Consider the following 25,600-nt stretch of genomic DNA (forward strand, 5'->3'; position numbering starts at 1 on the left):
CCTTTCAGAAGCAGAGTCCTGTTAAAAACCAGCCAAAAAAACCCCAAAGAATGGGTGGTTTGAGGGTTGTAAGGGCTGAGCTGGGCTTGGCCATGTCTCCTGTCATCACCAGTGTCCAGGAGCACATGGCTGAGGGAGGTTGTAAGGCTCGGGAAATGTGTGGGAATTGTCCTTGTGCCTCCGACTGGGAGGAGCCACGACTTCCCGAGCCTCAGACCTGAGGGGCAGAAATAAGGCAGAACACGGAGTTCCTGAAGGTTTTGGAGGTGTCACAAAGGGGTGTGTGCAGGGAGAGAGATTTTTCTCTCTCCAGAAATCCTCCTCCCTCAGTTTTCTGTTCCGGTTCCACCACATCTTTTTTGAGGGAGTGATCTGATTCTCAGCCGGTTCTGAGCAACCCTTTTTGTGGTGTTTGTACTGAGCAACACCTTTTTGTGGTGTTTTGGTGTTGGGCCTTAGAAATGTAGATCCTTGTAGTTGCCTCCTGTAACAGGGACAAGACTTGACCAAGAAAGGAGAGCTTGGTGCCGTGTATCTTGACTTCTTTAAGACTTTTTAACACTGCCTGGAATGACATTCTCAGGAGGAAGCCCTGGCTTAGGTGAAGCTGCTCTGGAATGAGATTTACAGCCAGTTTCACTGTCAGTACAGCTGAGTCAGCTGAATGGTATTCTGATTTTTTCAGTATTTTAACTGAAGGTCCAGACAATGGAATGAAAAGATGCCTCCTACCTCTGCAGAGAACACCAAGCTCAAGCTGGGGCTGTAATCGTGCTGGGAGACAGAATTAGGAGTCAACATAACCCTGACAAATTGCAGATGATAACCTGAAAATATGGAGTGGAATTCAGTACAGGCAATTAGAAAGCCCTGCATTTGGCCAGGTGTAATTAACTATATAGCATTAAAGCAGATTTCCCAAGGAAGTCATGCAGTGGATGGTATTCATGGAATCATAGAATTGTTAAAGTTGGGAAAGACTTGATAGGATCATTCTAAGATAATTTCTGAGAATTTTTAAGATCATCAAGTCCAACCATCAACCCAGCACCACCATATTCATCACTAAACCATGTCCTCAGGTGCCACATCCACCTGTTTTTTGAACACTTCCAGGGATAGGGACTCCACCACTGTCTTGGGCAGCCTGTTCCGGTGCTTGACAACCCTTTCCAGTGAAAAACTTTTTCCAAATAACTGATCTAAACCTCCTCTGGTGCAACTTGGTGCCATTTTACAGTCAGCCCAGATATTTTTTACACCCTTTCCACACCTATTTTTTTGCCTGTTTGGTTTTTTTTTTTTCAGTTTTTCTCCTGTTAAGGCCGTTTCCTTTCTGACCCTCAGTGTGTGGTGCCACTCACAGCATCATTTTGAAACAATGACAGCTTTGTTTTATATCCTTGTTTTTTTCCTCACAGTGCATACCTTGGTATTTTTAGTGTTGAAGTTAGTCTCCCATTGTATCTCTAATGGGATAAAAGCAAGTGTCCTCTGTGCTTCTTTATGGTCAGCTTTAGTTTTGATTAATTTCATTACCATAAGAGTTTATTTTATCCATACTGTGCCATCTGTTTCTTTTCCACTTCATTCATATATCAAATACCAGAACTGTTCTCGAATACTCCAGTATCTTCCCTATGTCCTGTGCTAAATTTGAAGGCTGAATTATGTCACTTCAAGAGCTCTATCAGAGGCCCAAGAGGAAGTAGGAAAACTAATGGAGACACTGATGAGCAGAGATGGTCTGTGTGGAAGATCTTGAGTCCAGGGATCTTATCTGTTACATTTTAATTACATTTGTTATTAAATTATATTATTCTGGGGTTTGTGAAAGGTTATGACTACAAGCTGAGCAGTTTCCTGGGGAAAAAAAAAAGGATGTGAACAAACACAAGGCATAATATTAAGATTTTGTCATAAAGCAAGGACTAAAGGTTACAATGCTTTTTTTGACCTTTCTCTCATTTCAATTCTCAAGACATTTTTCTTTAAGAAGAGAATGATTGTCAGATTCTGCTATTCTAAGAAAGCTGTAAGATTTTTATTAAGTGGTGGGATGGGGATCGAGGCCTGGGCCAAAATCAACAACCACGCTCTGTCTTCACACAGAGATTGATAATCAGAAATATTGAGAAATGAAATTTTAACTAAATATTTTGGGAATCTTCATTATGTTTTGCCTTTTGCTGTGCAAGTCCTCTGCTATCTCTGAAAGGGTGATTCTTTTCTCTGTATTAAACAGTGAGAGAGAATGTGCTCCTGGAGTGTGTGTATGTGTAGGTTTTGATTTTTGTTATTTTTTGGAGACTACACAGGTTCAGGTCAGCACTGAGCCTTCTTATTCTCCTAAGAAATTATTCCTTCCCACTTAATCTGGAAGAGCCTGATGTTCTTGCTAAGGAAGTTCTGGCTTCCCCCTGAGCTGGTGCTCAAGTTTGAGACTAATAAGCAACCTAATGCCTTCTTAAAAATCAGGAAATTTATCTTTTGGAGATAAATCAGCTACAATTCTTCCTGTGGCAATGGGATTTTAAGCAGGGGCTTTATCTTGGAGTGCAGGCTGTGCCCTCAAGTCTCAGCAAAGCAAAGTAAAGTTGTGATTCATTACAGGGTGCTCAGGAATTAACACCATGAGCCTAATGAATAATGTCACATATTTGGACTTCAGTCTCTTCCCAGCCTGCTGCTGAAGCTGCAAATTTTATCAAAGACATTGGAATATTATGGGGGCAACATCCTTCAGAGCACCTGTGGTTCAACGGGAAATATTCTGGTTTTAAAAAAAGTTAATAGGTGTGAAAACTTTGCTTGCGCAATCAAATATTAAAGTTAATAATTTTTTTACCACTTACAGCAGATTTTATTAAAGAGATCATAAATATTTAACTACTTGTATTCATATTCTGGCCAGAAATATTTAGCAAATGTAAGTGGGTTTCTGTGATAATTTTCTGAGGTTGTCTGACTTGATGTCCTTGCTGTGGCTCCGGTTTCATTTATGAATAAAAGGGAATATTTAAGCCTCTCAAACACTTCACTTCCACCTGCATTTGCCTGTGTAAAAAACATAAGGTTGTTTAGATTTAGGCTTCATGTTTGGTTGGTAGTGACAGATGCAGGAAATACTGAAGGTATTTGTGTAAATCCTGTTTGTAAAACAACAACTGTCACTTAAAGGCAAATCCTCATTTTATAGGCAAGATTTGTTGTTGGCCCCCTTTTTTTCTATGTTATACTATCAATTTTTCTTTTATTTAATTTCATTCTATCTTTAATGTAATTCTTTCATATGTCCTTTGTAGTCAATATTATTAAAAAAAAAAGCAACCAAACACAAAATTTTCTGTGAATTTAGAATTTCCAAACAAACCTTTGGGGGAGAACAAACACACCAATGGCTCTTCCAGTACTGAGCAGCTTCTAATTGTTCTGAAAAATCTGAATGTATTAATACAAACAGTTTCTGTCTAATATTGGATGATGTCTCTGGGTGTTGTCTTGGGTTGATTTAGTTCCTTAAGAATGGATCCATTCCCCTTGATTATATTTTAATTAATTTGTATTCACAGTCATGGGTGAAAATGTTTCAAATTATTAAAACCAACAATAACAACAAATCTTGAATACACGAATATGAGATAAGAGAGGATGACACCCAGGAAATGTAAATCTTCATAATTGTTCTTCTATGGCACACATGTCTATTTATCCTCCTGAAAAGAGACATTTCCTGCTATTCAACGTGTATAATCCCATTTTTAATTTCGTATAAATACTGCCAGAAAGGTTGTTTGTTCTTTGTAGACTCATCCTTCTTAATTGCTGATGTTTTCAAGATATTTGTTTAGATGTTTGTTGAAGCTTTAGAGAGTTTCTTGTCAGCCAGCAGCAATTTCCTCACAAATTAATAACTTCAATAACTCTGTTGATGCATTTCTGAGCATTGTCCCTCTGTTGCAGGCCCGTGTGACTCTGCTGGGATAAGTGCAGTGAGATTGTCTCTCTTCCAAGTGTCTCTTGAAGCTGTGGATTAACTTTCAATAAATCAGCATAAATTAATATATTTTTGGTTTCTAGGGATGGTGTTTTCCTGCTTTGGAAACAATCTGACCAACGAGCTGAAAAAAAAAATAATTGAGCAAAATTATTTAAATTATTATTTAGGAAAATTATTTAAATTATTGTTTTATTATTATGTTTCCTTTTACATTTATAAGGGAATGTAACCACTTGAAGCAGGTATCGAAATCCAGGTTCTTGGTTTTCATGATAAAGGGTAGAGATTTCAGGAATCTCATAATTCCTGAAGTTTCAGAGTGCTGATAATTTTATTTGGCTGAAACATAGGCACTGAGCAGTCTCTCTCCTCTTTGTTGGGAATCATGAGATAAGGTGAAACTAAAATTCAAGTGAAATGATGTCAAATATAATCTAATGACCTAATTGCATCTAAGCTGCATTTAGTTTTCACAGGAATACAAATCACTGGCACTGTATAATGCAGAACTGATCAAACCTAACAAAAGGGTATTCCACAGGATGTGTTCCTTATTTTTTCTTCCAGTTCAGTCCTAAAAACAAACAAACAAACCCTCAGACCCCAAAACAACCTTTGTTAGGCCTGTGCTTTTCTACGTTATGCTCCCACATTTTCTTCTAGAACCTCTTGTCGCCTTTCTGACAGTGTGCCAATGCAGTAAATGACATTTATTTGGCCTAAAATTTAATGGAAAACCAGTTCACTTCACAAAGGCCTTCAAGCTTAAAAATTGGCATTCGAAATACTAAAGAGTTTACTTAATAAACACCAATAAATAAGTGTAATTTGTAAGATTGACCTTTACTTTTCAACCTTATTGCTGCTACTTAGGAAACACCTTTTAGTAGTGCTCTGTCATCAAAACTTGTGTTTACAGAAAAGGTTTGACTGTTTTGTTTTTTTTAATGACAGAACCCGAGGCTAAAAGTAGGAACAGAAAATAAAAAACTGGAAGAGAAGAGCAAAAGCAGCTTGCAGTACAATCCTGATTGAATTTTTAAATGTAGTGTTCCAATAGATAGAAACAGAATCTGACTCTGTTGTCCTGCACTAAACGTAAGAAAGTTCATTTGCTCCTTCTATCATTATTTGATTTTAAATGTCAAGAGTACCAAAGAAAATTGCCTGGAGGAGGACCCGGATTTACAAATTGAATGGAAGAAGTGCAAGATCATAATTTGTGATAAGGAGTAGCTAAACACTGAAGTAATACAACCAGTCTTTGCATAAAGGCTCTTACTTGTGCTGACTAACAGTACATTGTTATGTAAATTAAGTCATCTGAGCAGCCTGGTCTGGTGGAAGGTGTCCCTGCAATGGCAGGGGGTTGGAACTGGGTGGTCTTTAAGGTCCCTTCCAACCCAAACCATTCTGTGATTCTGTGATTTGTACTCAGGCGAAACAGTAAGGAAGATATGCTTAATTTCAAATTCATAGTAATTGGCCATAGTGGTCTTTACAGCAGTTTAACTCAATCAATCTGTGAATAAGACAATTTATTTGAGCCCAGGGAAAGTCCAGTGTGGTTCTGGTTGCTGGTGTAGCAGGATCAGCAGCTGCAAGTCATCCACTCTTGTTCATGATGGGCCAGTGCTTTTGCCTAAAAAGATCCTTTTTGAGGCTGCAGATCAGAGCTGTTCCTGTGGAAGAAAGGGATTCATCACCACCTCTGGAAGTGAATCTTTCCAGTACAGATCTGGGCCCAAGTACAGTTTTATAACAATCAAAAATAAATAGGCTTTTATATCTCTGTTATCCTGGTCACACCTCCACAGCTTCCTACGTTTGCAGTAAAGAAAGTGTTGGTTTCAGTTACAGGCTGAGCTCATCATTCTGTCATCCCTGTGGGTAATCCCCATAAATAACAAATTATAGAATCTGCCTTGATAGATAAATCTTAGTGAAAGTTGTGTTCAGTGATGCAGAATTATCTTCTGTAGTGATTTAACAGCAAAGTGGCCTTTTGTTAGCTCTCTCCAGAGTGTGCATAGGTTAATCTATTACACTACAGAAATGTAATTCTCTTTACATTTATGAGGGAATGTAACAACTCAGAACCATGTGCTTAATGAAAAAAAAATAGAAGGAAAATAATTTTTTTTTGTGTTTTCCCTGATAATAGTGTTCATATAGTTTACAGCAAATAGCAAAAATTAGAACTTATCTAGAAACAGAGCAGGAGGTGCATTCATATTGAAATGAAACTTTAATCAATTAGCACGGTTAATAAAAGAGATTCATTACATCTAAGATAAAAGTGCACAAACAATACCCAACCCAAGGATAAATACACCCCTTGAAACAGCAGTGGGAGTGCTTGCCCTGATATGCAAGCTTTCAAGTGGCAGAGTGGAAGGATTTTTGTGTTTAGTTTCACCAAATGCTTGTTCTTTTAATACTTTTCTCTGCTTTGACTGTGGTACTTCACAAACAGTTCCACTTGTAATAATTGTGATATTTCTATTCCCAGTCTCTCCAGTCTCCTTGGTTATACTGTGGGTAGTATTTTTACAAGCTGTTGCACATTCCCTGTGCCTCAAGCTTTTCATATTGTGCATTCAGCTGCATTTATTTACAAATTTTTGGATTTTCGTGAGTCAATCCTTTCCTTTTTTTTTTCCGTGTACGAGTTTTTCCTGACTCTGTGCACTGCCCTGAAGGCAAAGAAATTGAACTGCATCCTCAAAGACTCTGTTGGGTGGTTTTCAACTTGTCTAAATAGCATTTGTGAAGAATGACCATTCTTTGCTTGAGCAGTGCTTAGTGGTGGGGGAAAGTTATGTTCCAGAGCTTTGTGTTCTCTTCTGTTACAGTTAAATTGGAGAATTTTGGCATTTTAAAAGGCTTTTCTTTTAATAATTAAAGAACGCAGTTTAGAGGTGCTTGTTAAGAAGCTGACTGAAAAGATCAAAAAATTTTTTTTTTTTTTAAATTTTTAGCAGTAATAGCCTACTGAGCTAATTGTGTAAAAATGCAATGTGGAATTATATACTATTAAGGATGACATCCTTGTTAAATAGCTTATTCTTACAAATACAGCCTGAGGTCCATATATTTAATGTTAGTTAATGCATTCAGGTTTTAATAAAAAAGCTTATTTGGTGTGTCTTTGCCTGTGCCAAAAGGAGTGGAAAACCAATTTCATGTCAGTTTGTGTTTCAGACAGACCAGCTTCTCTTTGGCACCCGCTGTTCTGTTCTGCCCGTTGCCACTTAGTGCTGGGAATATATATCAGATTCTTTTCTTTTACGTTTCTCAGACTTTCCTTGGCTTGTCACTGCCAGTCTGAGGTTATTTTCCCTCCAATTTGTGGTTTTGTTCTTTCCTTCACCGCGGGGTTAAATTTAATCCAGAGTTATTGTGTTGCTGTTCAGAAAATCGATGCTGGTGGTGGTAACGGGGAGAGACAGTGGGTTGGGAAGGACTGTTTAATCTGCAGCAGGAGGGGAGAACAATCTGATCTTTATCATGGGGGAATAAAACACAACCCCACATTCAGTTATCAGGTAGGCAGGCAAATGCCTAATGCTGTGGTGATTAGGAAGGTTTAGGTGCCATATGCAGAGGGATAATTTGGTGTATTGCTCATGGTTTTGTTGAGACAGACAATGAGAAAAAATGTTGACGTCTGCTCAAGCAGATCTGTCTGCAGAATGTGTGGGACAGGAGTAGCTGTTAGTTCTGTGTGGGATGATGGTGCTGCTCTGTTCTCCTGACAAAAACATCTAGAACAGCAGAAGGAGGACAGAGATGGCTTCTGTTCCTGGCAGATCCTGGGACAAAGCCAGTACTTGCTTCTGGTTTGACCAAAGGCGGTTTCTGGAAGTGTTCTCTTTTGCCATGTCTGGAATTCTGTCTCTGAGCGAGCTTTTTAGATTAGGAACTGACTGCCATGGCAGGACCCCAGTGAGGAAATTCTGAAGTGAAATGAAAAGAATCAAAAGGGGTTCGGTCAGCAGGTTGAAGAAGGGGATTCTCCTCCTCTTCTCTGCTCTTGTGAGACCCCACCTGGAGCACTGCATCCCACTCTGGGGTCCCCAGCATAAGAAGGACATGGAACTGTTGGAGCAAGACCAGAGGAGGCCAGGAGGTTGATCAGAGGGCTGGAACACCTCCCCTGTGGAGAGAGGCTGAGAAAAGTGGGGCTGTTCAGCCTTGGGAAGAGGAGGTTGTGTGGAGACCTCAGAGCAACTTTCCAGTGTGTGAAGGGGCCCCCAGGGAAGCTGGAAAGGGACTCTTCATCAGGAACTGTAGTGATAGGGCAGGGAGTAATGGGCACAAATTGAAATAGGAAAAATTTAGGTTAGATACTAGGAGGAAATTCTTGTCTGTGAGGGAGGTAAGGTGCTGGCACAGGTTGTCCAGAGAAGCTGTGGCTGCCCCTGAATCCCTGGAAGTGTCCAAGGCCAGGCTGGATGGGGCTTGGAGCAACCTGGGATAGTGGAAGTGTCTCTGCCCATGGCAGAGAGTTGGAAAGAAATGGTCTTTAAGAGCTTAAGCTCTTTGGTCTTCCAACCCAAACCACTCTGTGATTCTGTGTTTGAGTGCCAGCATAGCACCTCACCCTTTTAATTCATGGGATGTGCTCTACTGAAAAGTAATATGTGATCTCCAGTCCAAATGGGTGAGGTGGTTGTTCTGTGGTTGCAGGTACACCATATGTACGACCATCAAAAGGCAGCTTTGAATCTCATTTTAGCTGAATACTAATAAGTTGAAAGCTCAGTCAGTTGGTATTAGAAAAACCAAAAACAAAACCCCAAAAGAAATGAAGTAGCCTTTCCACAGACTCCATCATGTCTCTCACACAAATTGTTTCTAATAACACAATTGCGTTTTTCTTCTGGTTGTTTTTTTTTTAAGAAAGATTTCTCTGCTGTATTGCTGTATTGCACTGTATTCTCAGAGAGAACTGAGGGCTTTGTCAAGGTCTTGACTGCAGAGGAAATACAGGCCTTGCCTTCTAAACCTCTCTACAATGTGCAGGGGGTATGTGGACTACTAAGGAGGTCAAAAACTGGCTGGACTTCAATAGAAGTGGGGGAAGATTGATGCCCAACAACTGCCAAGAGAATTCTGCAGGGCTTGGGGCTAAGCTGATGTTGTGCTTTGGGCTGAGATGCACCTTCAATAAATTTTCAGACCAATCTGGGAGGAAGGTTGATATGCTCAAAAACTGGGGCTGGCACAAGGAGTGTCTCAGCAGGTGAGGGAATGGGCTGGCAGAAACCCAGGAAAACTCAGCAAAAGCCAATGCAAAGTTTTCTGGTGGAGGAACCTGATGTCACAACATGGGGTGGGCACAGGCTGACTGGGGACTGCTCTGCAGGAGTGTGAGTCCTGGTGGACAACAAATTCAGAACATGAGATTAGAGAACAACACCGTGGGAAAGAAGGCCAGACTCACACTGTGCTGTTTTTGTGGGTTTAGCACAAGAATAATCTCTTCTGTCTTTTTGTGTGAGAATTTATAGGTGCTCTATGTTTACCAAGGCTCACCAAGGTTTTCTGTGCTGTTCATAACATGAGCATGAGAGCAACAGAATGGTGGTGGTGTGACATTTGATGCTGTTGTGCCATTCTTTCAAGGTGGCATTTCAAATTCCTGCAGAACTGAAACAATTGGCAAAGTAAAATGGAAAGACTCAAACAGTTATTTCCCTCTGCCTGTGTGCTTGCACTGAGTGTGGAGATTGTGGTCACCATGAAATAGGTGACTGAAAGTGAAATGCATGTGAAAATTCGTGATCAGCAATGTTTCCTTTTTAAAATTTCATAACTGAAGTAATTCTTTCTCCAAACTGTATTCCTGAATTGGTTTGTTAAGAGTGGGGAAAGAAAATAAAAGCAATAGTCTGGTCTCATCTGGTCTGTCTCAGATGACACAATTTAAGATGAAGGAGGGTAGATTTAGATTAGATATCAGGAAGAAATTCTTCCATGTAGGAGGGTGAGGCCCTGGCACAGGCTGCCCAGAGAAGCTGTGGCTGCCCCATCCTTGGAAGTGTTCAAGGCCAGGTTGGATGGGGCTTGGAGCAGCCTGGGCTAGTGGAAGGTGTCCCTGGCCATGGCAGGGAGTTGGTCTACATGATCTTTAAGGTCCCTTCCAACCCAAATCATTCTGTAATTCTGTGTATTTTGCAGAGTTGTGACTTCATTTAAATTAATTTTCTTTTTGTTTGGATAAGTACTGATAGAACAAGGTAATAATATTGGCCCAAACCTGTGCACATTTGGCTTTGAAGAAGTTTGTACTGTCCTCTTTGAAAAAAAAAAAAATTTTCTTCATTTTCTTGGTCATACTTTGAAATAATTTTCTTTATTTTCTGAAGTTGTTCGTTATTTAAAAAAAAAAAAGGACATGAAGAATAAATAAGTTAGTTTCGTTATTATTCATACTTTTCAAAAAAGAACTCCCAGAAAATTAGATAGTATCCATTTTGGGAGAATTTTGGTTTAATCTGTGTATATAGACAGTGGAAGAGTTCTTACTTCTGTTTTCTGCTATTCTTTATGGGAAAGGTTTTCATTAAAAAAAGATCTATTACTTGTTGCAGAGAACCCAGAGCACTAACTCACCGCACATGTCAAATATTTTACTTCCCTCCCTTACAGTACTTCACATTAACTGAAAGGGAAACTCCTGGGAATCGTTTTCCTTGTGTTTCTGGTGATCTATGAGATTGTTTTAAATGCTGTTTAGGAGAGTTCCCAAACAGTAACATTGCCCTGGGGGAGCGAGTCTTCATCCACAGCTAACGGAGGGCGCCCCGTGGAGTCCCTTCTTTGGCTCCTTCTGCCTCTGAGAAGCTTAAATGTCTTGCTACCTGCCTTTAGAATTTCCTGCTGTCTTATTTTAGTATCCAGTTAAGGGTTATTTAAATTGTTTTGTGTTTTTTCCCCTCGTACAATGTCTTAATCATTGGAGAAGAAAACCCTTAAGAGAGACAGATATTACCAGAGCTTCTATTTTCAATGCAGTATCTAATAAGGCAGGAAATTAAACTTTTAGGTGTTTTATTTCTTCAACATAATCATAGAATCATGAGATGCTTTGAGTTGGAAGGGACCTTAAAGACCATCCAGTTCCACCCCCTGCCATGGGCAGGGGCACCTTCCACTGTCCCAGGTTGCTCCAAGCCCCGTCCAACCTGGCCTTGGACACTTCCAGGGATGGAGAGTCCACAACCCCTGAACTGGTCAGAAAAAGCTGCAGAACCTCACAAAGCAATTGCCATCTCTCTTTTTCCTTTTTTTTTTTTCCCCCTAGCCAGTACAACTTGTACTTCTACTGTGGTCAAGTTCCTTTGATAACTACATCCTAAATACTGCTGCTTTTAAGATTGCTAGCAGGTTTTTAAACCAACAGGAAGTGTCAAGAAAATGGCACGTTAAATACCAACAAAGAATTCCACTTTAAAAAGTGTGTACTGTTTGCAGTGACAAATCTCATATGGATTCAGTACTACAGCACGAAGTACAAGGAATCCAGGGATTTCAGGAGTGTTTTATGATTCCTCTAGTGAGGTGTGCCCTCATGTGGTTAAATGCAGTATCTTCCTTGAATCAGACACCCTTTGAATTTATTCTCTTTTCTACTAAAAACTGGGAGAAATAAAGCCTTCGGACCAAATGGGAGACAGTTTGATGTCAAGTATGTTTTTGGTATTTTTGTTTGTTTGTTTTACAGCTCTCAAGTGATTTGGTGCTTTGACATGAGCACAAATGCACTTGCATTTGGTTCTAATTCAACTACAGATGTGTGTGTTTTCCTTGTATTGTGTTTTTTTTGGAGATTCTGAGGACCCACTTTGCAATATTTGGGACCAAGTGGCTTCATTTCTGATCGATTTATCCTGATAACTCTTGAGTATGGAAATGAAAAGTTGCTTGTTGATTTTCTCCCACATAATATATAATGCCAGTAGTCTTTTATTTTTGATGCTCTTTAAGTACCAGAAGTCTTAATTTTGTGTTAATAATATATAGCTAATGAGATATCTCACACCTTGCATGTGATGTGTGTGTAAGCTTGACTGTTAGCTCTGTATTCAGTATTGGAAGGAATGAAGAGTTAATGAGGTGTTATTTTGTACTTTTTATTTCTTATCATTCCTGTAGATTGGTAGCAGCTTTTCTTGGGGGCTTCATATCCTTACAGCAAACTGCAGGTGATAATGACTTTTCTTCTACATCCGAAAGTAGTGTAACAAAGTTTTGCCCCCACATTTAAAATTGGAGAAAACCAGGGAAAAGCACTTATGGCATCAGTGACATTTTCTGTTTTAATTAACAAGGAAAATAACAGATGTCAGCAGGGGGGTTGCAGCAGTAATAACTTATTAACTGTGAGGTATTAAATAAAGTTATTGAATGCAAAAAAAATTGCTTTATCCTCAATTACTGCTCAGTGGTTGCCAGGATCATTGAACACTGCACTGGAAGTTGACATTTCTGGTCACTTTGAGGTCATTCCACTTATTGTGTATTTACTGATTGTCAGGTAGACTTGAGCTTTCTGATTATTTTTAGCTGAGGTAAGATATGCTTTATGTTCTCCTGTTTCAAGGTACATTTTTTGAATTTTAACCTGTTAACCTGTGCTGAGTTGCACAGAGGTGATATCTGGAGCCAAATAACTTCCCTTTACTGATTTCAACATTTTGAGTTCTCCCATGGATACGTGATGTTGCCTCCCTGGGACAATGAGAAGGAGAAGGAAGATGGTGACAGGATCCAAGCAGGAAGGATTGGTATCTCCAAATGTTGCTCCAATTAAAATTCAACCTATGCTATATAAAGCCCAGAAGCATCCTGGATTTAGAGCTTTGGAAGACTCAAAGGTTTGGAGGTGCCAAGTCTGTTTAGGCACCCAGCTCGAGAGGAATTCAGAAACAGAAGTTACAGGATTAGTTATATGATTAGTTCTCCTTTTCAACACATGGAGAAGAGAAAGGAGATGCTTTGGAGTGAGATTTAGAAGATGGTGTGGGAGAGATGTGAAAGAGTGAGTGTTTTGAAATCCCATCCCTTTCTAGAACTTACATGCTCAACTCTGGGCCTGCAACAGGGAACTTATGTCATATGGTGATTAATAGACCACAGGTTTGGTTGGAGTTAGTGTGAGTCCTCCTTCAAGGTGAAAAAATGGCTCATTCTTCTCATTTCAAACCCAAACACACTGGTGTGGCACCCCACCCTCTTATATAATATTCTAGATCTTGAGGTTCTAGATCTTGTTCACCTGTGGGAGAGGAAGACTTGGTTCACTGCTCTGCTGAGCCTGAGGAACTTCAAACCCACATTTCCTACCCCTGAAGACAGTCCTGTGCTCACCAGTTCATGTCCTGGTCCCTAAACTATGTAGGGTGGTCATCCTGCCAAGATTATGCCATTATGTGGGAAGAATTCTTGTTCCTCTTTCCATCTTAGTATAATCGTCAGCTGGTCTTATCCATAATGAAGAAATAGTTGACAGAAAATGCATGTTTAACCCAAGTCATAAACATGAATTTCTGAAATGGTGCAGCATAACTTGCTTAGTGTAACCTAAAAAAAAATGAAATACTGGGAATCTGTGGCTTATGGACTGTCTTTAGCTGTTGCACTTGACTGGGGGCAAACCCTTTTGTGCACTTAGAAAAACCACAGTGACTTAAAAGTAGAGAGGAACATCCTAAAATCTGACTTTTATCTTTTACTTGCATTGAAGGCATTGAAGGCAGATTTCATAGGAGTCAGATTAAGCCAATGGTTTTACTGAAGGATGTACACTTGCTCCAGTTAAACACCTGCTCAAGATTTTCTGGCTTGGCAAAAGCTGGAATTGTCAAAATCCTAACGAGGTGCCAGATACCTGTGTCCAGGAAGGGGATTATTTAGTTCTTAAAAGAAAGGTTTTGTGATTCTACCAGGCAGAGACAGAGTGGGGATCTTGTAATGGTTGTTATTGCTTGTACTGCCAGTCCCATGAGATGGTTTTGGTCCCAGTGGTGTTACCGGTTGACAAGTGGATGGTTTGGGGAACCTCAAATAATGTCCAGGAGCAAGTGAATCCTTGGGAAACCTGAGGAATATAAATTTTCAGTCTTTCATGAGTGGAACATGAAAATAATCTCTTTTTCCTGTCTACCAGGTAACTCCTTATATGATGGAGTTATAAGAAAAGAGGATGGAGTTGATATTTGCCTCTTAAATAGCATCACAGTCCTTTAGTGCCAATTAACAGCAGAAATTTGTTACAAAAGGAGAATTTCAAAAGTTTTGCTCCTAGGTTATTATAAATTAGAGCAAAATGCATTAGGGGAGGCATTTTGTTACCTTAATTTTTACTGATTATTGTTTCAGTTGTGGGAGAGTCAGTGAAAACATATTGCAGGTCTTTCTGGCTGTTGTATACATTTTTAATAATTTTTCAGGAAGATTTGTAGGGGGAACATAACCGTGATTTTTCTTTTAATTACGTTTTTCTTTTCTTCTTATTACTAACCATATATTTTGTGGAAACATATTTCAGGTTTGTGTGTCTGTTGTAGAAACTTTTGATAATTTTTCAGGGAGATTTGTAGGAGCAAATTAAGTGCGGGGAGGCTTTTTTATTTTTTTTTCTTCTTTTTGATAGCATAACAGGTAGTAAGAAATTCCACAGAGCATGAATACTTGCTGAAGAACTTTAAAGGTGCCTTATATAATATTCATTCACGTTGGCCTCTTCCCATAGTGGGAGCACTGATAAGGAAAATATAAATTAACAGTAACAGTGTTGCTATCTCTATATTGCATCCTAAAGGTGCACCGTGACAGAATAGAAATATGCAAATCTGTTCAGGAATTAGTATTTGGCAGCAGAAATGTGAACTGGAGCAGCTCACTGTCCTCCAGCTACACTGGATTAAAATATCCTGGCTCTAATCAGTGTTGCCCGAGTTATCTGTGTACTTTGCAGCCAAAAGGAAGGTGTGTAACTGGTGTTTTTTAACATCCCAGCTAAAAATTTATACATCAGAGAGAACAGTCTGCTTATTTATGGATTCTTCTAAGCAGCAGGTGTTTGCAAACACTGAAGGGAACTGGGTGGAGTACAAAAAACCCGGGTTAAACCCCTGTTAAACCACTGGAATTGGGTGTGGATGGTGAAAGTTAGATTTGCCACTAGGAATTCCAGTATCTATATAGAAGAGAAAGAGGATTTCAGTTTTATGAATTAGGTAGACAGCTGGTGCTAATCATGGGGAGATAATTACAAGAGTTAATTATGTAAGCTGTTATGATTTATTGGGTAAGGACAGTGGCAGATTAGTCAAGTTGATAGAGAAAAGTGAAGAACGGTTATTATCAAAAAAATGAGTTATATTATGGACTGAACCATGCTCAGCAGAACATCTGTGTTCACACTTTTAGTGGTGTAATAGGGGAAAAAAAAATCCATTTTTTACATGGTACTGGACAATAAGCACAAATATGGAAAAAACCCAAGTTATCTGTTTCTCTGCAAAAAATATGGAAAAAATCCAAGTTAACTGCTTTTCTATTTTGTATGTGAACGAAGAAGTAATTGTTGAAAGCATTTTCTCCTGTGTTTTGCTCAATAATACCTTGGAGTTGGATGAGGATCAGCTAATGAGCCACTGCTGAGAGCCACATCACAAAGTCAGTCTCTGGTGTGCAGAGCCAGGAATATATCAAGTTCCTCACGTGTTTGCTCTGCTTCTGAATGGTCAAAATAAAGAAGGTCACAAACATAACAGTGCTCAAAGTCTGTTCTCTACCTCACTTTGAGCGAGGAATTGAATCTGGTGCTGGTGCTTTAACCCACAACACAATCTGCTTCTCTCACAAAGTATTCTGAAAGGTCTCTCCTTCATCCTGATGCCGGAGGAGACAAAAAAAGGCAAATCCAGCCATGAGACAGTTCGGAAAAAGGAAGAAATGAAGTTCTTGTTTTCCAGACAGTTGTAGTGTTGTTTTTTTTTTTTTTTTTTTTTTTTTTTGATGTAACAAACTTCCTCTGGAGACTGGAGGGTTTTGAAAAACAGTGCTCAGGGGGATCCCATTAGTACGAGCAGTGAGGCAATGAGGGAGTGCACTCAAGTGGAAGGGCAGCCTTATATCTCGAAGTGAAAGGGCCCAAACACTGAAATGTCAGGGCTGTCTTTTCTGAGCTCACTGAGTGTTTCCAGCAGCTGGTGATATATGAGTGTATGAGAAGAGAGGAATAACTTGTAGCTCTTCACATTCAGGAAATGCCACTGGGAAGAACAAGTAATATTTACTTAAAAATACAACGTGCATATGGGAGAATAGTGATTTTTTATTTTTTTTTGGCAAATAGTTAATGATATTTCAGAGAAACTGAAATACAATGATTTCACCTGTCACAACCAAACCAAAATATTTGTGTGGATGGTTTTCATCATGTACACGTTTGCAGAGTTCTATTTGATTTGTTAAAAACAAAGAAACATATAAATGCTGCCCACCCTCAGAGAAACTCCAACAGCCTCTGTCATTGATATTTAAAAATTGTGGAATCACAGAATGATTTGTGCTGGAAGAGACCTTTAAAGAACATCTGGCCCAGTCCTCCTGCCATGTGCAAGGACATGTTTCACTTGGATAAGTTGCTCAGAGCCCCATCCAACCTCATGTTGAATATATCCAGTGATGGGGCATCCACAACTTTCTGGGTAACCTGTTCCAGCGTCTCACCACCCTCATAATCAAAAAAACCCCTCAACTTCCTTATATCTAATCTAAATATAAATATCTTTTAGTTTAAAGCCATTCCCCCTTGTCCCATAACTCCAGGCCCTTGTCAGTCCATCTCCAGCTCTCCTGGAGCCCCTTTAGGCCCTGCAAGGGGCTTTCAGGTCTCCCTGGAGCCTTCTCTTCTCCATTTGAATGCTCCCAGCTCTCCCAGTCTGGCTCCAGAGCAGAAGGGCTCCAGCCCTCAAAGCATCTCTTTGGCCTCCTCTGGACTCACTCCAGGAGCTCCATGTCTTACCTGTGCTGGGCACCTCAGAGCTGGACTAAGTGCTCCAGGTCTCACAAGAGAGAAGTAGAATCACATCCCTTGACCTACTGGCTGGGCTTTTGCTGCCACCCAGGATACAGCTGGCTTTTTAGGTTATAAACTCACATTGCCAGGACATATCTAATTTTCCATCCACCAGTATCCCCAAGCCCTTCTCCAAAGGGCTGCTCTCAGTGCTTTCACCACCCAGTCTGTACTGAAAAGATGATAACAAGGCATCTGTCCTTTGTGAGGGATCAGTGAGAAACCACAAGGATTAGCAGTATAATTAAAAAGAAAGGCATATTGATATTTTCCTCAAAAATTGTCAACATATGTATCTTTTTTAATGTGGTTATGGAAAATCTTGAGTAACTAACGCTGTTCAGGCACCTAATTAGGAAAGAGAAGCCAGGGGGAGAATAACAACTCTTAAACTTCTGGTCCACCCATTTCAGAAATCTGTAGGGAAGACAGTTTAATTCACAGAGCCAGGAATGTTCTTCTCTGAGCTGGAGCTGCTGACTGGGGATTAATTTGATGAGTGTGTGATTCAGCTCTGTCCCCTTTCACTTCAGGCATCCCTGCCCACACGTGACCTCTGCCATAGGGAAATCCATGCTTAATAGAATTTTCTGCTTTCAGCAAAGGCAGCCTCACCTTCCTTTTGTGCTGCTGGGGCTGTGTAAGGAAGCCTTAATTCAGGATGGGACTGAACTATTAATTAGTGAAGTTCTGTTTTTCCAACAGAGATCTGTGCCAGGGCTGTGTGAAGCTTCTTTAATAAAATAAGAGAGCAAGGTTCCCTAGTGTGATCACAAAACCTGGATCATTACAGGGTTGCCAAATGAGCTTATGGTGATTTTCAAGTGATATATTTGATAATTGTACGGAATTTTGGGTGAGGTCTGCATCAATTAGTTACAGAAGCTGACAGAGACATTCTGTCCTTTGTACCAGTATAGGTGGGGTAAGATATTTAAAATAAACCAGTTGGCTTTAAAGCCTTGCCAGAAAATTGAGTTATGCTAATAAGATATTAGGTTTGGGGTTTTTTTTCCCATTTTTTCATGCAATTTTTATGAAGCTCTAGGTCATTGGCTTTTTAAAAATGGGAAAGTAGCTACTATGCCATGGATTTTTCTCTCATTGGTACCAAAAGACTTCCTCTTCCTCATTCTTACAGTGAATGTGTGACTTAGGACACCAGTACCTCACTTCAGCTACCCTGGTTTGTATCCTGGGTAGGGAGAATTGGATCCCTGAGCATTTTGGATCCATTGCTATTTTTTCATGCATTTAACACCCAATGATACCCAGTTCAGTACTGCTGTTTTACAGAGGGCAGTCTTTCACTGCTGGAGTCCTGCAAGATTCCTTCTTGGTCCAGCCAAAAGCTGTGGTACCCCCCGTGCTGTGTTGTTAAGCTTTGTGGTTTAAGTTTCTAATCAGTTTACTGACAGCTCAGGAAGGAATTCCTTTAGGAAGCAGATTTTCCTTCTGTTTAAATCCTGACAGGATGTCGCTGTCTGCTGTGGTCTTACCCCAAAATGATAGAAATACAGTAAAGCAGCACTTACCCAAGGAGCTCTTCACACCTCAATGCCCAGAAAACAGCCACAATGTTTTTGTCACCACTTCCATGTCCCCGGCAGTGCTTATCTCAAGGGACAATTGATTTCTGAGTGGTTTCTGACCCCTGTGTGTTCAGTGTCCATTTTATCAGCTTATCCATTTCTAAAAAATGAAAAACAGTGACAAAAACGATGCTTTAGCACCACTGCCCTGCCATACCTGGTTCTTACCTTTTTCTTTTTTCTGCTTGGGTGTGATTTGCTCAGCCCAAACTGAAGAAAGGCTGGAGGGAAAACCCTTTTTTGAGGGTTGTGCTGCTGGATCTCGTACTTTGAAATTTTATTTATTCAATACACGTGACCACTACATCCCTTCCAGGGAAGAGACAGTAGTGGCGTAAATTGAATTAGGTGATCCTATTAGCAGTTGGAGAATCGCTCAAACTGACAAAAACTTGTTTCTCATGCCCAAAGGTGACAACACTGGTGAACACGAGCAATAAGGGGCCATCTGGCAAGAAGAAAGGGCGCTCTAAGAAGGCTCATGTTTTGGCTGCCTCAGTGGAACAGGCCACTCAGAACTTCTTGGAAAAAGGAGATCAGATTGCTAAGGAGAGCCAGGATCTCAAGGAGGAGCTGGTTGCTGCTGTGGAGGATGTTCGAAAACAAGGTATGTGGGACAAAAGGCTTTAAGGGGCAACAGCTTCGTTTGGTGCTTTCCAAGAATTCTTTTGAAAAAAATGCATCAGATGCTTTGATAATATAATTAAAATTATGTCCCATATATAAGTATATATATAAACCCTCATGGTATATAAGTATTAAAATACCTATACCTTAATGAATAGGAACAAATATAAACAATGTTCTGACTTTGCTAAAACAATGTGTTTGGTTTGTTTTTTTCTCTTTTAGCTGTTCTGTCACCACATAGTGGCCTCAAATATAACTTAGCAGCCAGGCTGCCCAGTGCTAAAGCTTATTGTTTCATTTTCAACTTGGTTTTTAGTCTGCTCTGTGACAAAATGACCTGTTTTTTTACTTGGCTAAATCTGAGCAGCATTTTAAAGCCTGTGGGTGCAAATGTAGAATTAGGATTTTGGCATCCTAACAATTATCAACCAAATAGTGCAGCAATACAGAAGTACTTCTTGATTTCAAGTATATATTGAAATATATAAAAAATTATCCAAATCTGCAAATAGAAGGCTAATAGCAATTTTAAAAAAAATTATTATCTGGCTGTTGGTGAAAAGACAAATGAATATTCTTGAGGTCATGGATATCCTCTGACAATTTTCGTTCAAAAGGTAAAATGTATATCAGATGCTTTCAAATTAACCTGTGTGGTAGGAGAAAAATGTGTTTTCAATATATACCCATAACAAAACATTTCCTTTTTACTGACTTTGATTCTAATTATCTTTATTGCGGCAGAATTAAGTACCTTTCAGGTTTATTCCATTGTAAATCCTATAATATAAAGATACCATCTGCCAGTATCAGCAGCCCTGGGTTTTAGAACAAGACTGACACACCTCCAACTGGGATTTCAAAAGGAGTCTAAAAGACTTGGGCATAAAATACTGATTTTCAGTGAGTTAGTCCCCCAAAACTCATATTTATGTTTTTTTCAGCTTGTGAAAACTGGACTGAAGTGATCATATGAGCAGGCAGGGTTAAAATTTTGTGTACATAAGCACTGATCAGTGAATATTCCAGTCTATTCTGTCCTGAGGCTGTTTCTTCCTCCTCTCTGCTGTATGTATATTTGGCTTTACTGTTTTCCTGTTCCTCTGTGGTTTGGGTTTTTTTAAGTATTCAGTTGGCAGTACATCTGAACAAGTTGAGTACTTGCTGTATACTCTATGTACAATGATATTTCAATAATCTAGGGGGGGGTTGTTGATTTATTTTTTTGGGGTGGGTTTTGTTTTTGTGATGGTGGGGTTTCATTTGGGTTTTTTATGTAGAATTTCAATGCTGATACCTGGCTGTTCTGGCATTAATTTTCACTTGTCAACTAGTTCAGTTTCCTGTTGCTTGCATTACTTGTTTTGTGTTGTGCCAAATTCTAGTTCAGCATCTTCAGTGCTGACACGAGTGCCCACCTTCTCTCTGAATTTATAACACTCCCTTTGGGTCTGTGGTGCTGACTCAGCTTCTCCCAAGGAGCCTCCTACTGAGTCATCAGCCTAAATTGTTGCAGTGTCTTATCTTGACTGAATTTCTGACTTTTTAATTGACAACAAGACTTTTATTCTCTTCGGTTTCGAATCTATACTTTAGAAAACCCCAAACAACAATGCGAGAGACAGAGAGATAAAACAAGACCTCAAACGGTATTATACAGAGCAATACAGATGTTCATCTTTTGTCAACGCTGCAGGCTGGGGAAAAAGCCTGTCAGAAAAGTGGAGCAGCTTTTTTTTCTGGGTGTGTTCAACACGGTTCTGTGGCTTGGAGAACGGGAGGCACCAAACCCCATCAGCAGCAGCCACGAACCGTGCGAACGGGACCGGCCCCGCTGGGGTGGGAGACGACACGTCTGGCTCAGTGACATAAAGAGCTGGATTAATGAACCGAGGCTGTGTTTTGCTGGCTGATTTCCTGGCAGGGTTCCAGCTTGGATAATTACATCCTCAACCTAAAAATGTCTCCAGCAGTCACAGCTGGCTCTGGGGTGCTCCTCGTTTCCTGCCCTGCGCTGCCGTGTGCTGTTCTGTTCTGCTGCAGACAGCAATTCCTGCCAGGGAGACTTGCTTTCCATTGATGGACGTGAAACAAATGCACTGTATCGTTTGCAAAATACTTTGGAATAAATGGGGATGCAAAGGATATGTAGTGTTGAGGATCTTGTCTCTTTAATAACGTGGGAGGATGATCAACAGTTTTGATTTACGGAGTTGGGTTCTAAAAACACAAAGAGCAGGATGAAAATATTTTGTGCCTAAAGCTCATCCCTGTGTAATTATGTGTATTTATGTATCCCATAATGACTCCATAATAGGAACACTTTGTCCTTATAGTTCAAAACCGTCCAAGTGAAATTATCCAGTTGCTGTGCCATGGAATGCTTTGCTGTGTGGGTGTTGGTTCTGGTACTGTCAGGGTTGTGCCAAAGTTCCTCTGGGAAGGACAAATGAGACCTGGGAAATGTGGGTGTTTGTTGTTCATGTCTCCTTACACTGGGGTTGGAACTAGGTGATCTTTAAGGTCCAACCCAACCCATTCCATGATAGTATGACCACGAACCCTGAAACTACAAAGCCTGGGAAGTGCAGGAAAGTAAAGAAGAACTCATAGGAATAAAAAGGACAATACTTGCTACACTCATAGTGTGGGTATCTTAATGCAACTGGTCTTTTATTGATTGTTAGAGAAGAAGAAAATTCCCTGTGGAGTTGAAATTCAGGTTCTGATTGACACAAAAATCTATTAAGAACTGCAGGTCCATCGGGCTCAGGTCTGATTAAATTTATTAAGACACAGTCTGGGATGCTGCAGAAGGCAAGACAAGGAAATACATTATATTCATGTAAATTTATTCTATCAGTTAAATTACTTTGCCAGTGTCTATTTGTAGGTATGTGCTAGTGACTGTCTGATTTTAATGTAATTTTCCTGGAAGTTTCCTGGCATATAACTGAAACATCCATTAAAAACATGATTTAGTCCAGCAGCTGGTGGTTGTGTTATAATTTTTTTTTGCTTTTCAAGCACAATCAATACAACTTCACACCATAATTTGAAATTTGTACTTCAGTCAAGGGACAGAAAATAGCTCTAACTGTTTTTTGTGTTTGAAGGCAGTGTAGAGTTGAGATAGGCTTAATTTTTTGTTCAAGTAGATTTATGCACATTGTAGAGAAAGCATATGATCCACGTACTCTGTGACTATCTGTGAGCTTGGAAGTGTGGAGAAACATCTGAGACACAAAACTTTCTTGGCAATTTTTTTTTCTGTAATGGAACACACTAAAAATAATATTTTTAGTGCTTCAATGCTTTTAATTATCTAGTTTTGAAAACTTTTTAAAGGATGATTTTAAAATAAATCCTATGAAAGGTCTTCCTTACTTCTTCCCTCCTGTCTTCTTCAATGACCTTGAGAGAAAAGCAGGGAATCTGCATCTCTCAGGTGTTGGGAGCAGACTCCAAAATACACATATGAGAGAAGCTAGTTGTTATTAGAATGATTTTTATTGCTATTTTAAGTTCATTTGAGCTCTTGTGATTTCAATGACAGCACTTTGACATGGAGAGAGGCACATTCTGCACTGATACTTGTAACGCCGTGTACGTTCACATAAAACTGTCTCAGTTTTGTGATACACAATATTTTTTTTGAGGCTGAAAACATCACCCCAGTTCAGGCAGTTTGTATTTTAGGAGACCTTTCCTGATTTAACCATTTTCTTTCAGTCAGGCCTTGTTGGACCAGCAGTTCCTTCCCAAACCCCCGTCCTTGCAGTTCCATGTTATCCCAAGTCTTTAGCACTCACTACCTGGAGGTCTTGACTTTCCTGACTGAAGAATAAAATCCTTGATGGGATTTTGCCTTCCTTAAAACTTTTCCACTCTCTTTAGAATCTCTTTTGACTTTTGGTTTCTGCCCTCTAATTAATTCAGTTTTCTTTCTTAACTACATTAAAAAACTGCAACCATCTCTGTTTCCCAAGGAGTCCCTGCTGCTCTCCTCTACTCCTTTCCCTCTCCTTTTCTTTGCTATCTTTGTGTCATTAGACACTTACTTTGTCTTCCTTGCAACTTGGAATTTCCTTGAAATTCTGGAATTTCCCCTGTCTCATGTTGTCTCTCTGTCTCACATTCCCTGTTAACCCTTCTCACTTCTGTCTCCTCATACTCTTGTCCTGTCTTCACCCGAGGTGGTCCTTCTTGTCGCTCGTGTTCAGTCATGGTTTTGAAATGCAAAGTAGAAGATAAAAATAAAAATAAAATGTCTTTCCCTTCTTTTTTTTTTTTTTTCCTCTTTACCTTACAAACTTAATGTTAGCCCATCTTTCTGATTGTACTTAGTTTTGTCTGTTCTGTCCCTTTTCCCACTGGATTTCCTTCCTTTATCTTACATACATTTAAGTCCAGGGTATGAACATCTTCTTACATGGCATGTTATGCCTTCAGATCTACTTTCTTGGGAGAGTCATCTACCACAGACTTTCCAGGATTGACCCAATCTATTCTCTCTGCTGTCCTTTTGACCTGTAAAAAAAAAAAAAAAAAGAAAAAAGGAAAAAGGAAAAAAAAAGGTTTGTACCCATTAGTACCTAAAATCTTTCCTGGAATAGTTTGGGTTTAACATTTAAAATACAAATAATCCATTCCTCTGTGGTTCACTTGGTTAATAAGAATTCAGCTAATGGCTGTGGTTTGCCCTCTCTGTCTCTCTGCTACTCCTGCAGCATTTTTTCCTAGTTTATAAAATATATAGAAGTCAAATTACTTCGTGAGGGTGTTTCTGTAGAAACCATTAAAAGACTTGTAAAAATACAACTCTCACTTGAGGTGGGAAAGGAAGAAATTCTTTTTACAGAGAAAGCAAACGATGGAGTATTGTCTGATTTCTGTGTATTTTCAACTCTGAGTCCCTGTGACTGGACTCAAACTGAAGGGCTGATCTGCAACTGAAGATTTGTGAAGGTATCTCTTACTGTAATAACTGAGCACTGATTATTTGAGGGATTTTTTGGTGGTTTTTTTCTGACTCTTTCTGTCTGATTGTTATTCCCACAGTCTGAGTTGAATGAAAGAACTGTAAGATACTGGGGTTGAATCTAGCAAGTATGAGGGAGCAATAATGGATCCCTTAAAAATAATTCAAAAGAATCTGATATTAATATTTTATCACTTAGATTTTGTCTACATGACCTGAGCTATTTTTTCTTATCTGGATTGGGTGCTAGAGAAATCTAGAGAATCTAGAATTTTTCCTGTAGAATCTAGAAAATAATTTTTAGGGAAAAAACCCTCATATCTTTTCACTTAAATGTATGTTCTCCCTATGTTTATTTGTAAAACTTTTCACTGAACTATATGAGAACTTCACATTTTTTTTGCTAATAGAAGTTAGTGTCTGCTAGTTCTTGGTAAAGGAGAAAGTGTGTCTGTGTGGAAAGAAATTACTGGGGAGCAGTTATTTGAGACAAACTAGAACTTCTCTCCATTCTGAAAGATGAGATGAGGCTTGTGGTCAATCCTGCCTAGTGGGGGAATGACTCTTGGTCTGCACTGTAAAAAAACCTGTGTGTACAATAAGATATTCTCTTTTTTTGACCATAATGAAACTCTATCTTGTTATTAAAAAATACTAATAATCTATTTTGAATTGCTTGTTACGTGTGGAAGTGACTTCAGTTGTTATTCACCTTTGCAGTGCTCCTCCTCGGAAATCTGGCACACTAAATGTCATTCCATGCAAATACTCCAGCGCTGGCTCCTCCAGACCCTTTTCCATCCATTAATTATCTTTCAGCTCTCAGAGAATTTAGCTGCAGAAAGACATTAAAATGCCTTTTCTGAAATGATTTAAAACACTCGTGATGAAAAAGCAGATGGTGTCGAGCATCTCAAAGAGCTGTTGCACAGATAAGTAGTGCCAGGGGTTCCCAAATCCAGCAGTGAGGCTTCTGCAGCTCCATGGCCCCAGTTCCAAGCAGTAAAGAGACTGATCATATATTCCCAGTAAGCACATGCACACACAGGCATACACGGCTCATATATATACATTTTTACATTTATATATGTGTGTATATGTATGTCTGACCACACACATCAGGCACTGAGAACTCACTTTTCCATGATTCTGTGAGACACAGGAACTGTTTGCCCAAAGAGGGGGTGGATGCTCCCTCAGGGTCTGAACAACCTGGTCTAGTTGAAGATGTCCCTGCTCATTGCAGGTCCCTTCTAACCCAAACCTCTCCATCTTCCTGTGAAACAGTTGAACACCTG

At 39.6% G+C, this 25,600-nt stretch overlaps 1 protein-coding gene across 4 annotated transcripts in view; it reads left to right on the plus strand.

Annotated features, from left to right (window-relative positions):
• Positions 1–25,600, plus strand: part of CTNNA2 (catenin alpha 2) — a 502,913-nt gene that overhangs the window by 78,719 nt on the left and 398,594 nt on the right. For all 4 annotated transcript variants that reach the window (XM_032686520.1, XM_032686521.1, XM_032686522.1 and 1 more), the window contains one exon: positions 19,103–19,298. In XM_032686520.1, the coding sequence (XP_032542411.1) occupies positions 19,103–19,298 (196 nt within the window). The remainder of the gene's footprint in view (positions 1–19,102; positions 19,299–25,600) is intronic.

Source organism: Chiroxiphia lanceolata, chromosome 4 (assembly GCF_009829145.1).
Source record: "Chiroxiphia lanceolata isolate bChiLan1 chromosome 4, bChiLan1.pri, whole genome shotgun sequence".
Taxonomy (NCBI): Eukaryota; Metazoa; Chordata; class Aves; order Passeriformes; family Pipridae; genus Chiroxiphia; species Chiroxiphia lanceolata.